The 23473-nt window shown below is 29.4% G+C and overlaps 2 protein-coding genes across 2 annotated transcripts; one reads left to right on the top strand and one right to left on the bottom strand.

Moving 5' to 3' along the window:
* Positions 1-1296: 1296 nt before the first annotated feature.
* Polr3E (RNA polymerase III subunit E) lies at positions 1297-8862 on the bottom strand. The gene is made up of 8 exons (XM_018537159.1): positions 8796-8862; positions 6374-6621; positions 6114-6298; positions 5817-5989; positions 5134-5332; positions 4422-4618; positions 2067-2230; positions 1297-1860 (listed from the first exon to the last, which is right to left on the bottom strand). The coding sequence occupies exons 1-8, from the start codon at positions 8832-8834 to the stop codon at positions 1593-1595; spliced, it is 1473 nt and encodes a 490-aa protein (XP_018392661.1). The 5' UTR covers positions 8835-8862; the 3' UTR covers positions 1297-1592.
* Positions 8863-9420: 558 nt separating this feature from the next.
* Prp31 (pre-mRNA processing factor 31) lies at positions 9421-13166 on the top strand. Its single transcript, XM_018537151.1, has 8 exons — positions 9421-9576; positions 9827-10024; positions 10335-10539; positions 11207-11376; positions 11456-11613; positions 11710-12000; positions 12676-12900; positions 13005-13166. Exons 1-8 carry the CDS (start codon positions 9459-9461, stop codon positions 13107-13109), a joined length of 1470 nt encoding a protein of 489 aa, XP_018392653.1. The 5' UTR covers positions 9421-9458; the 3' UTR covers positions 13110-13166.
* Positions 13167-23473: the final 10307 nt, after the last annotated feature.

Here is a 23473-nt window from a genome sequence, read left to right as displayed (position 1 = left end):
ATATTTAAGTTGTGGAAAAGAAATTTCTATTTTGCGAAACTATTATGAAGAGATTAGACAGGAACGAAAACGTTAAAAACGTTAGTTTCATCGATAATACAAGCAGGTCCAATATCACCTTAAGAATAGAGCAACAAAAAATGAATATCATATACGTTCTTAATAATATAATTAGCAACATGAGAGCATATACAAAATAATACATTCAGGAAACATCATCACAATTTAATCCTATTATGAATTCTTACGTGTACCTAAAAATGTCTATATTTCATATATACATAAAATGTATATGTGAGTGTATATATTTGAGTCTGTATGTGTGTAATGTAAGAAAAATCTATTGCTAGCAAAGCTTGCTCAGTCATGCTTAAATTAAAGATGTTTATTCCAAAAAGATCCGAATGTATTCAAATTTAACTATTCTTGTGTACCCCTTGATTAGTAATTAGTATGGATTTCAATAAACACGTTAATGTATCTACATATCTACAGAATATCTGTTTCACAATTGGAACATGGAAAGCATGTGTAAATATAGTATATTACTCTTAATTCCTTACACATTTGTATATAATATATTACAAACATACACACATATACGCGTGTGTTTAATACTTTAAGCTTTCACGTTAGATAGTCAAAAATTTTCGCAAATTTTTTTTGCTACATGACAAACTCATAAAGTAAAAAGAAAATTACCCTTTTTTTAGCTTGTAGTTTTCTAAAAATTATCAAATTCACATGAACTAAAAAGATTATAAAAATCTTTTGAAATATATACATATATAGACACCTTCATAAATAAATGAACAAAATTTACATTAAAAAAAAATATTAAAGCTTTGCCTATATATATATATATATAGTTTTGAGCTAACAAAAACCACGAAACTTTTCCTCTAACACAATAAATTTGTGCGTATATGCGCATAAATTCAGAATTGCGTCAATAAATATAGCACAACATACTAATATAATAATATACTATATTTGTACATCGTATTAAGAATTAATATTTGGACATGAGTCTCGAATATATTTTCGGAAAACTCAACTTCCAACATAGTTAACGTGACATTATACAGGGTTGCCACAAATTTTTAATCGTAAAATTTCCTGACGTTTCCCTGATTAACTGACAAAATTTTGAGATTTTTCCTAACTTTGAATAATACATATTTTGCAATGTTTCTTGTATTTTTATCATAATATGGAAAATGTTAAACAAGGTAATAGTACACTAGCATTGCAAGATCACGGCAAATCATAAAGGTAAAGAATTATCGAGCGAGTTGGCTTGAAGAACGAAGCGGAATGATTTTATCAATGATTTCGATCAATTGTGGCGCCGTAATATAAATAAATTTCTTCACAGCTATTTTATTTTTCCTGACAAGTGTGCTAAATCTCTGACTTTTCCTGATTTCACTGACGCATTTTTAAATTCCCTGACATTTCCCTTGCTTGTGGCAATCCTGTTATAGAATAATCTCACGATTTATAGCGAAGCAATCACGTGATTCATAGATACGACATGACAACGATCAGAGTGATGTGTAAATTTTAAGCTACTGATGCACTGGTTTTGGTCACGTGGTTTCTGATATTTTTCTGGAGCGACTCTTCTTGTGCTTAGCCGATTCCGTTATTGCGCCGTCATTATCCGACGCAGATGATTCCTTGACCGATTTTCGACCACGGCCGACGTTTCTCTCTTCGTTTTCCGAACCTAGCGATTCTCGATTCGATTTCCGACGCTGACGTTGCAGTGGCTGATTTTGCGCCTCCATCGTTTCGCGCAGATGTTTTCTCTTCGCATCCCAAAATATTTGTTGTCGCTGGACGATTTCGGAATGTCTACGAATACGAACACGATTAATGCTAATTTCTAATGTAATTTTAATAATGACGGGTTCAATGAAAAAATACAGAATTGTATAAAATCATATAGAATTGGAAATACTTGAAATCAATTGAAAAGGACATTGGAATAGCAAAATATTTGTTGAAGAACGTTAGATTTGGCTTAGATTTTCTAAAAAAAAGTTAACGAATTGTATCACCTTTTGCAGAAATCCCAATTGGGTGGCTCTTTTAGTTTCCAACCTTTTCCTGATTCGTATGTTCCAAGCTCCGCAAAAATCTGATTAATTTCTTCTGATGGCAACTTGATGACAGACGAGATCGATTTGCGATTAAGATACTGTTGTTCAGTAAATAATAACAACTAAAAGAAATACAAAAAACATTATATATGTATACTTTTCTTTGTATATTTAAAATTGTAGTTGAGCTTCTTTAACTTTCTTGAGTAACTTTTGCAAGTAAACAAATTTGATTGCATAGATGTCTCAGGAAAAATATAAACAATATTCAATAAACGGCTTTACAAAATTAAATGAAATAATAATCAAAATTGATATAAAAAAGTAGTTGGAGTCTAGGGTATGTTAAGTTAGCACCCCAACTATAGTACTCAGGAGTTCTGATTAGAGTTCCCACTTCCTTTTGACGAGACGAAGAGTTCCCTATAGTTAATAACAAGAGTTCCGCTCAATAAACATTTTTTTAAAATGGGGTGCTAATTTTTTATCGAATTTCGAGGTGGAATAGTTCTGAGCGGCTTAATAGCTTCAATTTGCAATTGCTTAGAGTTCCTGATATGTAAAAAAAATTTTCGAATAATAAAAAAAAAATTAAAAATTTTTGAAGAATTAATTTTTAGATACAATAGTTCTGATGATAATTCCTGCTTCTTTTTTGACAATACGAAGAGTTTTCTATGATTTTTAATGACATATGCGCTTAATAATCATTTTTTAAAAATGGGGTGCTAACTTTTTAACGAAATTCAAGGTCGCATAGTTCTGATCAGCTTAACAGAACTATTTTGTCAATACCTAGAGTTCTTGATACATAAAAAACATTTTTGAAATATAATAAAGTTTAGAAAAAATAGTGGAAATCTTTGAAAATTTTTTTTAGAGTACCGAATAGTTCTGAGTAGCGTTTCTTATAGTACTCGACGAGTTCTATCAAAAACTGTAAGGTGAAGAAGCGATTGGACCAACGGTTTGCAAGATACAGCGACATTTATCGGAAGATCAACAATTCTTAGAGTGAGTATATCTCGGAAACCGTTGGTCCAATCGCTTTGAGCCCTGATACTTTTCGACAGAACTCGCCGAGAACTGTCCAAAACTCCGATCAGAACTACTCGGTACTCTCAAAAAATTTTTGATCAAAAATTTTTTTCTATGTCCCACGTCGGAAAATTTGTTGAGAGTACCGAGTAGTTCTGAGTAGCGTTTCTTATAATTCTCGACGAGTTCTATCGAAAATTGTAAGGTGAAAAAGCGATTGGACCAACGATTTGCAAGATACAGCGACATTTGTCAGAAGATCAACAATTTTTTCGCTTTTCCCCCTTACAGTTTTCGATAGAACTCGTCAAGTACTATAAGAAACGCAACTCAGAACTACTCGGTACTCCCAAAAAATTTTTACTTCAAATTTTTTTCTAAGTCCCACGTCGGAAAATTTGTTGAGAGTACCGAGTAGTTCTGAGTAGCGTTTCTTATAATTCTCGACGAGTTCTATCGAAAACTGTAAGGGGGAAAAGCGAAAAAATTGTTGATCTTCTGACAAATGTCGCTGTATCTTGCAAACCGTTGGTCCAATCGCTTCACCTTACAGTTTTTGATAGAACTCGTCGAGTACTATAAGAAACGCAACTCAGAACTACTCGGTACTCCCAAAAAATTTTTACTTCAAATTTTTTTCTAAGTCCCACGTCGGAAAATTTGTTGAGAGTACCGAGTAGTTCTGAGTAGCGTTTCTTATAATTCTCGACGAGTTCTATCGAAAACTGTAAGGGGGAAAAGCGAAAAAATTGTTGATCTTCTGACAAATGTCGCTGTATCTTGCAAACCGTTGGTCCAATCGCTTCACCTTACAGTTTTTGATAGAACTCGTCGAGTACTATAAGAAACGCAACTCAGAACTACTCGGTACTCTCAAAAAAATTTTCAAAGATTTCTACTATTTTTTTTAAACTTTATTATATTTCAAAAATGTTTTTTATGTATCAAGAACTCTAGGTATTCACAAAATACTTCTGTTAAGCTGATCAGAACTATGCGACCTTGAATTTCGTTAAAAAGTTAGCACCCCATTTTTAAAAAATGTAAAAAAAATGTTTATTGAGCGGAACTCTTGTTATTAACTATAGGGAACTCTTTGTCTCGTCAAAAGGAAGTGGGAACTCTAATCAGAACTCCTGAGTACTATAGTTGGGGTGCTAACTTAACATACCCTGGAGTCTATTATATTTTAGTGTAAAATTCGAAAATTCAGAAGCTAAGAAATAAAATTAAATTTCAAAACGTAATTTTTTACTAACAATTTTGAATACTCACAATATAATCACGAGCTCTACACATGAATTCAGAGGTGTTGTTTTGAGGAGAGAGACTGTCTTTGGGATATATCAATTCACTATTTACGATCCAGTTACCCTGTACCAGCATAGCTACTTGCTGCAAATACCTAAGTATTGTTGTCGTATCATGCTCTGATAGAATTTCGCATAACTTTGCAAAGGATATGACTCTCACTGTAAAAAATTAAGTTGTTTCTATAAAATCTCTATGTGTAATATAAAAATCTTAATTAATGTTTAATTTATAAAATCAACGTTTATGCTAACACAAAAAATCAACTCTTATATGTTTCTAAGTATGTGTCATTAAAAGACAAAAATTTGTTGTACAATGTACATTTTGTTTCCTGTTTCTTGCTTTTTTGTTATTTTTTACGTCTTGTTCTTTTGCCTCTTATTTTGTTTAACGTTTTTTATTGCAAATAAAAGTTAACAAACTTTGGAAGAAACAAAAAATACAAGGCAAAAAATATAATTGTTAATAAAATGGTTGCAAAAAAAAAACAGCAAAAGGTAAAAAGCAAGAAACAGGAAACAAAGAGCACATTGTAGAATAGGCTTTATATATAGAAATATAAAAATGTTTTTTTTAATAAAAACATCATGATTTTAAAGATATGTAATATTAAATATATACATATGTATTTTTATATCTTTCTTTTTTTCATCTTAAAGTGTGATTTTCTCACCTTGTTTCATGATTGTTCTAATTTGGTCTAGCAAAGGCAAAGTTAAAATGTGATGAAGATCTATCTGATCCTCGGAGGTGGATTGCAAATAGCATTCATCAGGTGTCTGGGGTACCAACAGTTGCAAATAATTTATCTGATCCAAATTCAGATTATTTATCGATTCTTCCGATGAGCAGAACATCTCCATCCGTGTTGACTACAAAAACAACCGAGTATTTAATATTTTAATATGTAAAAATAATATGGGATAAAACGTACGTAAAATATGTTGTTGCATTTATTTTATTTGTTGCACTCACAAAATAGCGTCTTATTATATTTAGTTTGGATTTGTACTGAGGATGACTCAATAAGAGTCGAAATGTATACTAATTATGATTGAATAAATGTTATTTACGAATTCTAATTTATTCAAAAGACAAATTGATTAAAATTGCGTACCAATAACAACGCAGCATTCTCATTCGCCCTTGAGAACTATAATTTTGTAAAATATGTTGTTGCATTTAAATATAGCTATGTTTGTAAGAAATGAACTAAAATCCTTTTGTCGGGCTGTGTGGCTCCGCGTTCGAACGTCCAACATTTTTTCTCGGCCCAACTCTTACATGCTAATTATACTTTCCTTTTTTTTTTTAAACAAAAATTATTAACTTCATGATTATATCGAGATAACCTACCTCAGCTTGCTCATCGTAAGCCGATATGTACTTTGTATGTATCCAACGCTCTTCCTGGCTCTTTCTGTGGTGATGTTGGAAAGATTGTTCCTGCAGTTTCTTCACGTTATCTGGCAGATGCCTAGCGAATGTTACCTTCACCGGAATGGGATTATTTTCCTCCTCGTCATCGTCTGCATTTTAGCAAATGAATTTGTGAGTGTTTCTCATTCGCTTATGCCAAGCTCTAGAGGTTTAACACAGGCTATCTCGGTAAATGTATTCATGTACAAGTCAGGAAGGAAAAATCTCTTTTACCTTCTCCAGTGTTCTTCATCCCATTCCTGTCATTTTCGTCTAGATAATCACATTGCAGCTTCATTTGCAACATTGTCTTCAATGGTGTGATGTGTAACTCGTCATCCTGAAAGATCCCGACTGCGAAATTTGAGCAATCCGACAACGTCCGTTCTGAAGTTAATACAACCTTATCCATCAGTTCTCTAAGAAAAAAAAAAAAATTTTTTATAAATGTAAATTAAATTTCTACCAAAGATTGTTTAAAATTTCATAATCACCCATCAAACACTATTTCATCATTTTCTGTAGATTTTCCACTTGTTTTTAAAGCTAACTGCTTTCCCATGGCGCAATCGTAAGAATGTTTGTTCAATGTATCCATTGAAAGTTCCATACGAATTTTCTGGTTTTCAGGTTTAATGGAAGTCTTCAAGAAGGTAGCATTGGGATAATTGTCTTTGACATATGCAGGGTATTGAATAATAAATAATTTATCCGCCAAAGTCTTGGAAAGGTACACTGGTATCTGTATAAACCATTTCTTTTATTATTCTTACAGATAGAAAAAATATCAGATGTACAAATAAATAATTCAGTATTTTTTATAAAATCTTGTAGACACTGTTATAGACAAGAAAGAGTACAAGCTATTGTAAAGTGACTACTTTTTAAGTTCTGAAACACAATAGAACTGTGTTTGGAAAGTGCACTATTAGTGCTATTTATGTCATATACTATCCTTGTTTCACATCTAATGGACAATGAAGATAAATTGATATAAATAGAAGTATATAATAGCATTTTTCTGAACTGAGCTTAGGTGTAGTAAGCGGTGAGCATAGACTCTTGCATAATGCATAACACATAAGAAATACAATCAATCAGAATTCTTTATTTCATGGAAAGGAAGGAAACGGAGAGCTCTGATTGATAAATTTTCTTATGCTTTACATGTAATGTATTATGCAAGAGTCTGTGCTCCCTATCTTATTCTTACAGCGTTTTCTCTTGGGATATACCAGGATACACTAAGTAACCTTGCACTATACCAATTACGTGCAAGTGCTGCACCAGTGCTGCACTATACTATATAAATATATATACACTAGTGGACATACACCATGGTATACACTGGGTACCTTCCAACAGGCGATATAGATGACACAATGTGACACAGTACATCAGTATGCTCTTATTGTTTACCAATGTTAAACAAGGATGAGATGATTCCTGTGTCATACTGTGTTGCTTATTGGAAAAAAAGGCACCCACTACTTCATGCTATCGTGTTTAATCATATTGCCGGTTGACTTCCATTTTCAAATTTTAAATGTTACACTGGCTCTACACTATCCTTTTGAGATTGTGTAGCAAAATCCTACTTCATACATAAAATTTGCACTACACTATAGCCATGAAATTTAAATGTTATACCAAATGAGTTTGTCTACCACCAGCCAAGGAAACACACTACTGTCTGAGTGTTACGTTGGTGGGCGATAATATAGCCAAGAGAAAACGCTACTAGTTATGCACACTGGAGTCTCAGAAATCCCAGTGCATTTGCTAAATCAAGATTTTTTCGTTTTTGAACTTTTCTTTTTCTTTGAATTTATATATATCTTAAAACTTCTTCATTCTATCGACTTCAACATTATAGGCTTGTTCCTTAATCAATTCTCTTAATTGAAAAAAATTAATTAAAATATGTTCATTTTTATTAAAGTTATACTAACAAATATGGATAGGGTCTCAGAGATCCAAGTATGTATACCAAGTAAAAAAAACAATATGTATAGCTATAGAGTTAATTTTAACAAATTAATCAATTATTTTTCTTACATTCGACTGTGACTAATGAATTTCTTAAGGTTTAAATCTATTGATTTGAGTTTACTAGTACAGTTTACTGAATCAGTGACTTTACAACTTACACTATTATGAATTTTACTGTTTTATATATAAAAGAAGGATAGAAGTGTTGAAAGCAGTCAAACAGGACACATATATTGAATTAATTGTTTTATATTATATAAAAATTTAGAAGTGGAGCAAGTGTCTCTTATCCCCCTTGTGTTACATCCATGACTAAAATACGTAACTTGTCCTGACTGCTAATACGCGCGTCAGGACGAACAGCTGGGACATCCAAAATCGCAGGACCGCTGAGCGGATTTTGTGTAAACGCAAGACATAGTCTAAGTCGGCAACACTTTTCAAAAGTATGATAAAAACACTCGAACTAAGACGCGTCCGCCTTAGATAAGTGATGCAACAAGACTATTGTCATTTGTCGTGTGAACATTTACTAGGAGAAGTCAGGAAAGTATTGGAAAAATAAGGGATTATTTTCATATAAAAAAATAATTAATTATTTATTTGTGCATTTAAACTCTAAAACGAGAAATAATTTGTATGTTTATAATAAAACCGGTCTTTTAAATCTAAATAAATTATTAAAAAAAAATATTATACAGACATTTTTTAGCAGATCTACTTAATAATTTCTTTCTTAGAGACACATAAAATACATGAGTTTAAAACGAGAGAAATAGAGGTCATCATACTAAATGTTAACAGTAAGTTTTAAACCACGTGTTCAGAAGCAATAACTAACCTAAAGAAAACTCTTAACGTTAAATAATCTTATTGAGAGCGAGTAAAACAGCAAAAAGTGAAATCGGTATATATAACACTAACCTCTTTCACAACGGGATCATCTATTTCCGTAGTATCCATCGTTGCTATTTTTCATCCAAATAATTCTTCAACTTTTGATATTTTATGATAATGCATGTGTACGAAACATCTTTCGGAGCTTTTCGAATAATTTAAATCGAAATATACTTATCTGCACGACATCCTCGAACAAACACGAGCAAGTGAGAAATGGGATAGAAAGAGAGAGGGGAAAGGGGATAAATTGGGATAAGTTATTGATAATAGCAGAGAGAAGAGAAGCCTGAGAGCGGCCATGCCCGGGATTTAGCTGTTATTTTATTTTGAAGCGCCTCTATGTCCACAAAACGTGGACATTGAACTATGTAGCTAATGTCTACGATCGTGTCGGTAATATCCACGATTTTTTGGTTCGAATCTTCGCCAGGCTTCTCTCTGTTAGTACAGACACGCATCACATCCTTATTTGACACTATGATTTTATCGACAGTTTCGCCATGCAGAATGGGTATCTAGTTCCCATATCACAAAAATGAACGCTAGCAATATACTGTGACATGGGTTGTATATGGAGCCTTCCACTCTTCTTCTCCCTATTCTTTCGCTTCTGTCTGATTGTCTGGTTGCTAGCGATATTTGAATTTGTTTAAAAAAACAAAAATAAATAATTTGTAATAAAGAAAAATGTCTTTAGCTGATGAACTTCTTGCTGATCTTGAGGAAAATGACGATGCGGATGCTTTTATGGAGGAGCCGGAACCACAATTTATTCCGACTTCAGTTTCTAAAGTCTTAGAAGAAGGTTATATTATTTGACAGCATCTCTGTTGTACAAAATACAAATTGTTCTTATAGAATTCTGTTGTTTTATCCAGTATAATTTACATTATGTATTTACATTATTTTTTTTTATACTATATTTCTAATATTACAATATATGTATTTGACATAATATATATTTAACATATTCTGTATTTATATTATATTAATTTTGTTTTATATATCATTATTATACTGAGCAACTATCAAATATTCGTTTTTTCTTTGTGTAGAGATAAAGGTGTCCTCTGTTCGAGAGTTGGCCCAGTTACGAGATTCAGAACAGTTGCAGCAAGTTATGTTACAGATTGAAAAGCATAGTAAAATACCTAGGAAGTCAACTGATATTGTAGGACCTGTGGAATCTGATCCAGAATATCAGTTAATAGTTGAAGCTAATAATATGGCAGTAAAAATTGACAATGAAATTGGTAATTATATAAGGTTACAAAATAATATATAATAGATGTTTTAATTAAAATTTCATCTTTTATTTAGCTTGATTATTAACCTCATTTTGTTATAGATTGTTTTGCATAACACAAGCGAATTTTTTTACTTAACATCATTTATTATACTAACATCATTTTATTATACTATTAAAATTAGATAAAAAAATAATATATAATGATAATATAAACTATATAATATATATATTAATACTATAATAATATAAAATACTATATAAAATAATTATAAAATTTGTAGAAGTAATGCTAATCACATTTTCATATTTTTCAGCTATTATACACAGATTTACAAGAGACAAATACTCGAAAAGATTTCCAGAATTAGAATCCTTAGTTGTAGGACCATTGGAATACGTAATGACTGTTAAGGAATTGGGCAATGACCTGGACAGAGCCAAAAACAATGAGATTCTACAACAGTTTCTTACTCAAGCTACAATCATGGTTGTTTCTGTGACTGCATCAACCACTCAAGGGTAACAGTTAGATGCATAGACTCAAATATTTTTAATTTTAAATTTTTAGAAAGCAAAACTTTTTGTTCGACATCCTTATGTTCAAGTAATGAATAATAATATTAAAAAAGATAAAACTTGAGGAATTTTTTTAACTAATTAAGGGAATCCCCTAAAGTGAGTCTGTTTTTTCAAATAAGTATTTTTCTACCTGCCTTTACAGATTTTAAAATTCTTCACAATTACAGTTTAAACGACAATGTAGTCCAAATTGATCAACTTTATATCAAAAACAAATAAATTGGAAAATTACAGTTTTTTTTACTGCTTTTTAACATTGACTCTTAATGTTTGCTTTATATATATCTTTTATACTTCGTACATATTATATAAACACTCTTGATTTAGACTAGAGATTACATAAATATACAATATTGACTACTTGGAATCATAGGTTTAGATACTTAATATGAAAGATTAATTAGTTGGAAAATGTATGCGTACGCGCGTGTAGTAGTATGTAAAGATATGTCGATGTGTTGCAGTTTATCATTAAAACAGCCATCTCATCAGAATTCAGGCTTTATTTTAGTTTTCCCTTAAGAACAGAGAATGATTGATTGTATTAGTTTTCGTAATTAATGTACAATTATTTCTTTCCAATTTTTAAATCTGTTCTTACATACAGTCAGTTGTTGACAGAAGAGGAGAGAGAAGCTATTTGTGAAGCTTGCGATATGGCAGTGGAATTAAACAATTGTAAATCAAAGATATTTGAGTATGTAGAAAGCAGAATGGCATTTATTGCACCAAATTTATCGATAATCGTTGGTGCATCCACAGCTGCCAAGATTATGGGTATTATTCTTTATACAAAATTATAAATATACATTAAAGATAAATGAATTTTACATTGTCATAAATTTCTTTAATTCAGGTGTTGCAGGTGGTCTGACAAAGCTTTCTAAAATGCCAGCTTGTAATCTTCTAGTCCTTGGATCCCAGAAGACCACATTATCTGGATTTTCACAAGTTGCCACCTTGCCTCATACGGGTTTTATATATTACTCTGAAATTGTACAAGAAACTCCTCCCGTAAGTTTATTTGTTTTATTAATTAAAGCATATACATAATAAAAATTGCAGATAGAAATGATGCATTACAATACAGATTTAACATGCACATTATAGGATCTACGAAGAAAAGCTGCAAGACTAGTGGCATCGAAAAGTATGTTAGCTGCTAGAGTAGACTCTTGTCATGAAAGTACTGATGGTCACATTGGACAGATGCTGCGCGAAGAGATTGAGAAGAAACTAGACAAGCTACAAGAACCACCACCTGTAAAATTTGTGAAGCCACTACCAAAACCTATTGATCCTGGTCGAAAGAAGCGCGGTGGCAAACGCGTTCGTAAGATGAAGGAACGTTACGCGATTACAGAATTCAGGAAGCACGCAAACAGGATGAACTTTGCAGATGTAAGTTATAAAGAGTGTTCCTGAATTTGTAATTTATAAGATATCTCAGAGAATGTATTGTTAGAAATAATGTTAAGCTTGTAAAATATTAACAATGATAAAAGATCAAAAATTAATTAGACGAACGAGTAAAATATAAATAATATTGAATTCTAAAGACTGTCAATGTAATAACGTAATTAATACGAATACGAAGTCTATAATAGTCTAGCTTGGATCTTAGTTGCTTATATAATATATAATTTCGCGTGAATTTATATACTGATATATGTAATCTCTCTAAACTGCGCGCCGAATAATTATCGGTATTGAATCGCAACTCTAATAAACTACCACAGTATTATCACGAATTAAATTGACTAACAATTTAATAATTAATTGATGCTCTTTTGGCATCTTATATTGATGTTAAACTATATTAAAATCTGAAAATAATAATTCTTATTCCGAAAAATATTACCTCGGCTGGGAGTCGATTTAATTCGTGATAGTACTGCGGTAGTTTATTAGAGTTGCGTTTCAAGACCGACAATTGTTTGGCGTGCAGTTTAGAAAGACTATATATATCAGTATATAAATTCATGCGAAATTAAAATATAAGTATATGTATATGATGTTCATTAGAAAAAACTTAAAAATACAATTTAAATGTTAAAATTATTATTGTGACTGTAGATTGAAAGTGACGCCTACCAAGAAGATCTTGGCTATTCAAGAGGGACGATTGGTAAGGCTGGCACTGGTCGAATCAGACTGCCGCAGATTGACGAGAAGACAAAAGTTAGAATATCCAAGACACTCCAGAAAAATCTACAGAAGCAGCAGCAATGGGGAGGTAGCACCACCGTTAAGAAACAAGTCTCAGGAACTGCTTCCAGTGTGGCTTTTACTCCTTTACAAGTATATTTCTGTTTCTTTTGATGTTTTACGACTACTAAACATTAAGTATACGAATGGAAAATAATTTTTTGTTTCTTTTTTTAAACGATTGTTTGTGTATGCAGGGTCTTGAAATCGTCAATCCGCAAGCTGCAGAGAAAAAAGTGAACGAGGCAAATGCAAAGTACTTTTCCAATACAGCTGGTTTCCTAAAAGTCAAGAAAACGTAAATGTATATTGCAAATAAATGTGGGAAATTGTATATTCGATTTTTGACTGTAAGTATTAATTATTTGATTTATTAAGCAGAGTTAAAATATGGATGGATAATAATCAACTACTAAATAAAAAAAGTACCTGTGATCTTGCAAATGATTATGAGTCTACAATGGAATATATATATCGCTTATCGCTGCGGTAAAGATTGATATCCTTAAAAAACCAATTTATTCCTCATTTTCTTTGAATTAATATGTATATTTGTTCACGGATTACCCCATGTAACAAAAATAACTTTTTTCAAATATGAAAAAATTAATGTGTCCATGAAAGTAGAAACAAAATCTATCATAGAAATGCATTCTATTTGGCGAAATTTCATGTTTTTTATGCACATTTTTTATGAAGTTTAGAGGAGTTAATTTTAGTTGCAGTGTAAGATTAAGAAATTGTATAATAATCTGAAAATCATGTATTTTCATGTAAAATTTATTGCAAAATTCGAAAACAAAATTGTTTAAAAAAGTGCATTTGTAGTAAACAACGCTCAAATTTTTCAAATTTCTTTTTTAAATATCTATTTTCATAAACATCGATTTTTTTGTATATAAAAAATGTTGCATAGTGTTAATGGTTAGATAATAAGAAAAGATAAGAATTAGGTGGGTATAGATCTGAGGAGTGTAAATTGTAGGATACCACAATTGCTCAGTAAAAATTTACTGTCTTATTTTCTTATTAGTTTTTAATTAATAACTTATATTAAGTAATTTTAAAAAATTGTTAAAATATGATCTTGATTTTTTTCATTATTTTGTCGCAATTAAACTATCCGCTAGTATTAATTAAGGAGACTGAGTGGTTTGGAGGAACAAAAAATTTTTTATTGCATTTTCGAAAAGTTAACAATTTTGAAAATTACTAAAACCGTTCATAGAAACAATATAAAATAACGGGGTTACTCAAGATTTACTGAAATGTTACATAAGTAAAAATTAGGCGTATTAGAGTTTCGATCCACCGCGGAGTGAGACAACAGCTTAATGAAATCAGCAAAGAGGATTGCTCAATTCACAGTGATGAGTTTCATAAAGAAGATGAACCATTTTATGGCTCAGGAATCGCCGAATAAAAAAATGTATTGTAAGTATGTTTTAAAAAATAGAAATATTCTAATTTTAAACGCATTTTACTCGAAACGTGTTTTTTTAAATTTCCTGACATTGTAGAGAGAAAATGGCTCAACGCATTGATCCTATGCTTTTTACATATTAATTACAACTATTTTTTCTATACAGTAAACCTAAGAAAGTAATAATTTTATCAAAACAATAATAGTATTTTAACAATTTAATGGAAAAAAATAACGGTCAAAAAAAAACTTTTTTTTTATAAACGTGTAATTTTAACAAATGGCGATTTTTTAATAATTTTATTAGATTTATCGTATACATTCAACATTATTAATTACAAATCAATTTTGTTATTTCAGACGACTAGTATAGCTGCACAATGCCAGCAATTTGACAAAATTTTATTTAGACATGTTTACAACCATTGTTGCTTTTCACACATTTTGAAATATTTCTGTTTCTAAAAATTCATACTTATTCTATAAAGTGCAAATATAGGATCGAACCTAAAATTGATAGCTGTAATCGCTTTTTCCCAAAAAGTTCACAGAAACTCGTTAATTCTTTGACTCTCCAAATCACCCGGCCTCTTTAATTTTCTGTAAGGAGATATAGGTATTGTTTCGTCTTTTCTCATATTATATCCATATTTTACACACCCGCGGTCGAGTGAAATATAGTAAAACCTTCGCCGGCGAAAGTGTTCGATTTCACATCGATATTATTCAATAATTGAAGGCTAATTATAAATGGGAAATGTTTCGATTTGTATCGCTATTTGTCGCATGAATAACAAATTCCTTTATTGCTTGTAAATCAGAAGGAATGGCAAAATGAGAAATAGAAGTAGATATAGATAGCTATAGAGCGAGGGGGGAGAGAGAGGGGAAAGGGAGAGAAAAAGAGATGTGAAACTGAAGTTCGTATAAAATTTATGTATGTAATATAATTTTGTATAAAGTAATCTGTACATAATTATAAAATTGTATATAAAGTAAAAATTTATTAACATTTTTTTTAGTCTGTTGAATTATATTTACATAAATAACTTCAGTCAATTATCGTATTATGTATATATAAGTACTTAATTTGAGATTTCTATTTTATTTTCTTCTTATACAATATTCAAAGATACATTATATAGGGCAACATTTATTTCACGTCTCTATGATAACAAGCATGGAAAATGTTAATCAAATACATGACATTTTCAAGACTATTGAATTGTGAATAAAGATTGCTAAGAAACCACACCTTGCATATATGTTCTTCGACACCCGAGCTTGAACACTATTTCATTTTAATGACATGTGTTTACGCAATACATTTTATATATGTAAATCGGTTTATATCGGGAAATGAAAAATTTGCATCGCGTGCTACTCTAGATTTCCGCATTTTCCTGCTCGTTTTTGAGATTGAGTTCGAATTCTGTTGCATAAACAGTTGCTGTAAACAAACTGATTATTACGTGTGATTATTACTCATGTAAGCTCACAAATCTCTTTCTGTTTATCTAAAGTCTTACATGAATTAATATAAACTATTATATTGTTATATTATGTTTTTATTGCGTCTTTTTACTTCTGAATTTTATTCTCGTAATCTTTATGTCACGAATAATACAATCTGCATAATAAATAAAACTAGTTTCTATCTAACAGAAAGAAGATTAAGAACAGTTTGGTAATCAATTGAGATTAAAAAATTGTTTACTTTATCTCGTAGTTTAAAAAGTTCTTATGATATCCTATAATATTTTTAAGTATTTTTTTAAATGTATTTAAAAAAGAATATGTCAAATTTATTATTAAAAATATATTAAAATTATGAATTTATAAATCTAAAACAAATATTTTAAATATTATGTTCAAATTTTATAAGTATTAATAAATAATAAAAGTGACTTATAATAATAAAAAGCAGTACAACAAAAGTAACATAAAGGCATAACACAAGATGTTCTTAATGATGTCATGTATTAAAATAAATTGCGAAACATCTATGTTTTTATATTTTTAAACGCAATTTATTTATTTAATATATGACACCATTAAGAACATCTTGTGTTGTGGCTTAATGCTCCTTTTATTACACTGTTTTCTTTACATGGAAAAAATAGTTATATTAATTGTGTGCCTATTAGCTGACAAACTTTCTGAAATTTATATAGAAATTCTGAATAAATCTAAGAAAAATTTTCATCAGAGTAGCAATGTATTTATACAAGGATGAAACGTAATACTGTTCTTTCTTTTTAAGATCAGAATTATTTCAACAATTAGTAACGAAGAAACTTATACAATTAATCGACTCCACCGATACTAGAGTCTCTTCTTTTTGCTTTACCTTGGCCTTAAACTTGAACAGTTAGCATGTAGCACGCCATTTCTGAATTGATTTAGACTGAATCGATCCTACCATAATTCTGATTTTATATTTTAATGCTCCTTTCTCCGTTCTTGACCCAGACGATGTTCTCTTGCACTTTCTTCTTGATATCTTTAAATAAGAAGGGGATTTATCGCGAATCCTTCATTCTGATAAAGTTCTTTCTCAAGTACTTGTTTCGTTTTTATCCTTGAATTTACAGAAACAATTGTCTTTTTTAATGTGATCCTTTCACTATTTTTCTAAATTGTCCTCATTTAAAACTTCGACTATTCGTTTTTCCTTCGCTTGTTTTTTATTTGCTTAAGCTTTGATTATATTTTAAGTGCAATATTAGTATTTTTATGTGTTTGATCTTTGTGATGAAGTATTTTATATTCGTATGTTGATAGTTTTTTTTTTTAATTATCGTATTATTTAGAGAAATATTGTCAGTCCGAATTAAAAATTGTCTAAAAATATGCCAATAATAATGAAACAATTTTATTCAATCTACTATGGCTGACAGTCTTCGTAATAGTTTTTACATTTTTGTCTTAGAATATTTTATTTGAATTTAATAATATTATTAATATTATGGACGTGTGAAATGTGATTCTATATGGATGAGATGATTCATTTCAATGATGCATTTTTATTTCACTAAAAGCATTGATTTCAGATGAAAAATATTATAAAAGTTGGAAAAGGTTTCGAGAACAATGTAAAACGGTGTAAGGTATACCTTACAATTAGATAGTTTTAGAAGATCATATAAAGATTAGATTCAAATTTTCAATTCTCATTAGTTTTCCAGTCGAATTTCTGATTAACAAAGACGTAACAGGTTGAAAGAACTTTCTCCACCAGACCCAAATGCTCGGTGAAAGTGTTTCTTTTACATGTCTGAACGTACAACATCGAATGTCCTCTTCTCTTTAGATTCGTTTTTTTAATTTGAATGAAATGATAATGTTTGATGTTTTAAGGATTTTATTGGATATTATTCTTATAGATTATTTTATGGAGTCGTTTTAACTTAAACTTATATATAAATTATATCTAACTTAATTTATATATAGTTCATAATCTTTTATGTTTAAACCAAAAGTATATATTCAAGCAAATAATAAAAATAATCAATTTTTTATATTGTGTCAAGTATATGTAATATAATTAATAAATCAATGCTAAGTTGTTAATTTTCATCTATACTTGCAATTATAATGTGTGTTATCCATAGAACAAGGGAGAAAGAGGGGTTAAAGTGTTATTACTATTCGTTCCAGTATAATTGGCATCTATTATCGATACCATCGGAGTAAATTAAACAAAGCGTGTCAGTGGTAAGTTTCTCCGTGGGTGGAGAACCGCAACTTTCGATCTCGTTTTCCCATTGAATTCAACGCACTGTTTGGCGGCCGATTTATTGAAATTTTATGGAAGCGAATCGAACTTTCTTTTGTCAGGCGAAGGTCGTTCTTTTCACCGATAGTGATGACTCGTCAATATGCATAATAAAATATCGTTTCTAACATTTACATATAACTAATTATTTCATGATAAATAATTAATTTCTATTAATTTTATAAAATTAACTAATAATGTGTTATATAATAATGCGTTAATACATTATCTAGTAAGAATAAATGCAAATTTTTAGATCAAATACTGTTATATTATTATTTATATAAACTTTATAAGAATTTCTGTAAACCCATATCTTTGCTTAACATAAATTTGCTTTCAAAATATTAGAATATTTTTTAAATATAAAAAATCATTTTGAATTTTTTTAACAGTTTATTTTAATTTTTTTTAATATAATATTTATATATACATATTTTGTATATATTTTTATATAAATATTGCCCGCGTGACAAACGACGTAGTAATGAAATCTTTACAGATAAATGGATCTGTATAACAAACGAAACAAAGAAATATTATATTACAGTATTTTACAAATGCGGAAGTAAAACTTGTCGGGCGGGGCGGTGAGAAAGTTACGTCGCCTAGCCGATGTATGAAATTTTAATCGAGACGTAACGCTTGAACGAAGGTGTGTCAATTTTAAGTGACAAGTTTTACGTAGCAATAAACAAGAAAAAGATCAATCCTTTTATATAATAAACGCGAAAATCTAGTTATTTACAAAAAAAAAATAAAACATCTTTAGTGTAACTCTAAAGTTAAATAGATAAATTTGGAAAACAGTTTTTTTTTTCATAAAAAGAAATATCAAGGCTTTAATATCTTTTAATAAATTATAAGAAAAATATTTTTTACAATTTAAATTTCAGAGAAGTTAAAATCCAAAATCTTACTTTTCTCATAATTTTAAGTAGAACTTAATTAAAATAATTAACTATTAGTTATATAAATAATTAGAATTGAGAAGTCAATGAAAATGATGTTTAATAAAACTATTGTTACATAAGATTTATTAATTAAGCTTATAAGAACCTGTAAAAGATTTCAATTTTCTGGAAGTTCTTAAAAAAGATTAAATTTCCGTGATGCATTTCGAAGTTAATAATTAAAAGGGATCATAATGTTCCTAGTAGCGCTGATTGTCGCATCCTTTTCTCTAGGAATATTTTTTATCTATCTATCTATAAAATAAAAAACGACTTGTTTCTACAAATATCCAAATAAGGATATTCAAATACAAACCGGTGGCAAATGTAAATGTCGGTGCGCGGTGTAATATTCACAGTCTATATAGTTACAGTAATACTTTCGACCTTTGCTTATGTTTCCTCGGCTGTACGTTGACGATTAATGAGGCGAATGAAACTATGAGGTTCTTTATATAATCCAGTATAGAGAACCCCCACTCTAATATTATCAGTAATTTTTAAGAATTATATTAAAATAATTAAACAATATTTATATTTTCGGAGTTTGTTAATATAAGTATAAAATTAAGTAAAGTTCATGAATATTTTATGAATATTTGAATTGCATTTAAATATACAAATCTTACAATAAACTATATTTATATTAATTTTTAGGTAATTTATTAAAATAGGATCCACGCAACATGTGTTGAAAAACGATGTCATGCGCAATTACTGGCAAAGATTGCAATGACTTTTAAATATTTAGACTTTTTAATGTTTTAGTTTATACCATAAATTATGATATATTATAAGCTTCGAGAGTACTTTATATAAAATAGCGAAAAAAAGGAATCTAGCTCAAATATTAAGCTACTAGATTACGCACACGTTTTTATTTCAGGGGAGATTGATGAGTAAAACGATTTCAGTTCTCACGAAAGTGCTCTGTCATACATATTTATATTAAATCACCTCATGAAACATAAATATTGTTTGTTTACTTTGGTCTAATTATGGAGAATACATTCATCATTAAAATGGGAACTTTTTATTACACATTACACGTACATAAAGAAGTTCATGATTTTATTCAGTCACTTGATTATTATTGGTCAATATTTGACTGAGAAGTATTTAAATAAAAATTAGTTCTATGAATAATTATACACTATAATATTACCTTTATAAATAATCATATTGCGAATATTTTATCTCACGAATATTTACACTTGTCGACCTACTAACTCAAGTGAGTAGCATAAATTATTGCTTACAAATTGGTTCCGCAAGATTGGTTCACACCTTATGTTTTATAGCCAGTATTGAATTCCAGTATTGAGCCAGTGTATATTTCTTCTTTACTAGTAAACTTTTTTTTTTCATTTATTCACTAATATATGCTAAAAAATAATATTGGGTAAATTTTTAAAGTAAAATATATATATATAGATATTCTAGAGAAATGACACAATAGCTGGACAGTAAAAATAATACAATAAGAAAATGCCAATCCCAAGCAACAATCGACGTCATATGGACGTTCAAATCAAATTCCGTAAATGTTTATCGTACGTACAGTGTACTGCCCAAAGATGTTTAATAGATACATCCCATCCCGAACAGCACAGATAATTCGGAAATTATTCATTTTATCTAGTCTATTTAAGTTGTTGAAAATAAAGAGGATGATACTGAACAATTATTGAGCCCTAAGACAAAAGTATAATACATATATAAAGTTGTTTGATAATTTTAGGTCTTCAAACTTTGCAGACAATTGTTTGCGCTGATTAAAAATTAAACATTACAACGTATCTTGGACATAAAATATATCTGTATATAAATAACTTCGGTAAATGTTTCCCTTTACACTTCATCATAGAACGTTCAAGTAATATTCTTGGGATGTATTTTAGGCATCTAACGTATACAGCGACATAAACGAGATTTTTCACATATTTCCGTCCAAGGACGTCGAATTGTTACTTACAAATGGGATGTGAGCCAAAATTCGTATGTCATGTATTAAAAAATTATAATAGGGGGGTACATATGTTTTAATCTAAAATAGGATCCTGATATTGAGTCCTCTTCAGTGTAAAAAATATGTTTAGCAGAACTCCATATAATACTATAAAGATAGTGTGTATAGTTGCTAAGTCGTCAAATCATCATTATGATGATATTATTATTATCATCTTCTATGTCGTCTGTTATATTTTACCGAATATATAAACTGTACGTGTAGAATTTCCATTAAAATAACAAGTTAAAAGAATAAATTAATATAGTCAAAATTAAAATTATATAAAATTCGTTAAAAAACTTACATTGAAATCAGATTAACGATAATTTGTTACATAATATTACGATGTGAATACAGAGAGATGTCAATAGCGAGTGAGAGATGAATTCACAATTAGAAAATTAAAGTGTGAAACACAAGAATAAAAATAAATATAAACATAAAAATAAATACTTGAAATTTAAAACATAGAAACATCAATCTTTCGTGACTAAATCATAACGCAAGGGGTTCGATAAATCGGTATTATTTTATAAATTTAATCCATTTTTTGTTTTTTAATGAAAATCGCTTCTGAAATTAATCTTATTATAATTTCTTTCGTCATAAAAAATCAAAACGTTGTTCCAATCAAAATCATGGTTATACTCAACTCTATTCTGTGATAATAAATTGCAATGCAGTACTTCTGTTTCTACAATAGCTGGATATCATTATTGTTTAGTTGCAATTATAATAAAGCGTTTAAACATCACATTAATTTATTGCGTAATTACAGTTTTTAGTGATTGTGTATATAATTAGTAACAATATTCTCCGATAAAAATTATAATATTTTAAATATTATTAAGGTGTGTGATACAGGTGCATTCAATTTATAGCTAATGTTGACCTTATAAGATAACATTATACCTTCAACATATTAAATGCATATCGATGTATGTAATGTTTTTTAATCAATGTATTGTCAATGAATTGCTGGAAAACGTGAATATTTTAATTGTTCATTTGTTTCAATTTTTATTGATTCTAACCAATAAGAAATTGCCTTTAACGGTCGAGCTGGATCTTAGATGCTATTAAAATTCCGTATGAATTTATATACGTATGTAGTCTTTAAATCGCGCGTCGAACAATTTTTCGGTCTTGAAACGCCACTCTACGAAACTACCGCAATAATATCACGAGTTAAATTGTGTTAGTAATTTAACAATTTTGATGCCCTTTACATATCTTAAATCGGTCTTAATAATGTCGAATGATAAATTAAAAACTGTAAATAATTAATTCTTATTGCGAAAAATATCTCGGCTGAGAGTCGAACCCGGATCTCTTACATTCCGTGCAAGCATCCTATCAGTTAGACTACCGAGGCTTTAGTAATATTCTTCGTAATAATCGGTCTAATTATAAGTAAGAACAACTTTTTTTTCAGACGACATAAATAAAATACGGTCCTCTAAGATTTAATATTTATTAATTCTTTTACAGGAGAGAAACAAGAATGTTCTTAAACACCAAGTATATATGAAATAAATATTGCAAATATTTTGGTATCAGATTGACCTCATTCCTTGTTAATTGTTAATACTCGATTTGGCTATTAATTTATGATCCCACTGGAATTTGCTTCACATTCAAATACGGCTGTTACTTTATTTGTAAAAGAAAGTTTAGTTTTAATGAACTCTAGTTATTAATAATTTTATCTTCACACTTTGTACACTTCCGGATGTATTTCTCACCCGTGAAGCAAGTCAAGTTACCCGACTTATTTAACCGCAGTTACACTTATAAGCAATATTACGACAGAAGACAGACAAATTTAAATATCTTTAAATAAGTATAAAATATCATAGATACACCTTCTTTATAAAAATAAGATAAAATAATAATAGTAATTATAAATCTATAAATATGATTACAAAAAAGGAAGATACGGAGAATTACTTTTTAACTGATTCATTAAATAATTATATTTATTAGAAACAATTTTAAATTCAGGATTTTTTTGTTTTATTTCAATAATTTTGTCATTTATTTTTTGGAAATTTCTATTTTCTTATTTTAAAAACCAAAAATAAGAGACTTTTAAAATAACGAAGTGACTTCCATTGACGATTATTTCGCAAACACAAAAAGAAAAGAGAGATTATGCATCTTGGTTCAAAGTTTCACCGTTTTTAATAAAGATGACTTTTCATAGAAATAAAAGAACGTAAAGAGAAAATAACGGGAATGAGAAAAATGCTTTTACTGCAACACTATTTATGTAAGATTATTAATTATTTATGAAAAAACTATATAAATAAAGAAATAAAATAAATAATAATAAGATAAATTTCTAGACTTATACAAACTAAAAATTTGGAATACAATAAAATGTTCTAGAGCAGTAGATATATATAAGCTCCTTTATCTATTTATCTATAGTTGGATGGTTGAATAGTGGAAAGTTAAAGGAAAAAAGAACGACACAGGAAAGGGCGTGATTCGCTTTC

This window comes from Cyphomyrmex costatus, unplaced genomic scaffold (assembly GCF_001594065.2).
Source record: "Cyphomyrmex costatus isolate MS0001 unplaced genomic scaffold, Ccosl1.0 scaffold100, whole genome shotgun sequence".
Taxonomy (NCBI): domain Eukaryota; kingdom Metazoa; phylum Arthropoda; class Insecta; order Hymenoptera; family Formicidae; genus Cyphomyrmex; species Cyphomyrmex costatus.
This window is presented reverse-complemented; position numbering and strand designations above follow the sequence as displayed.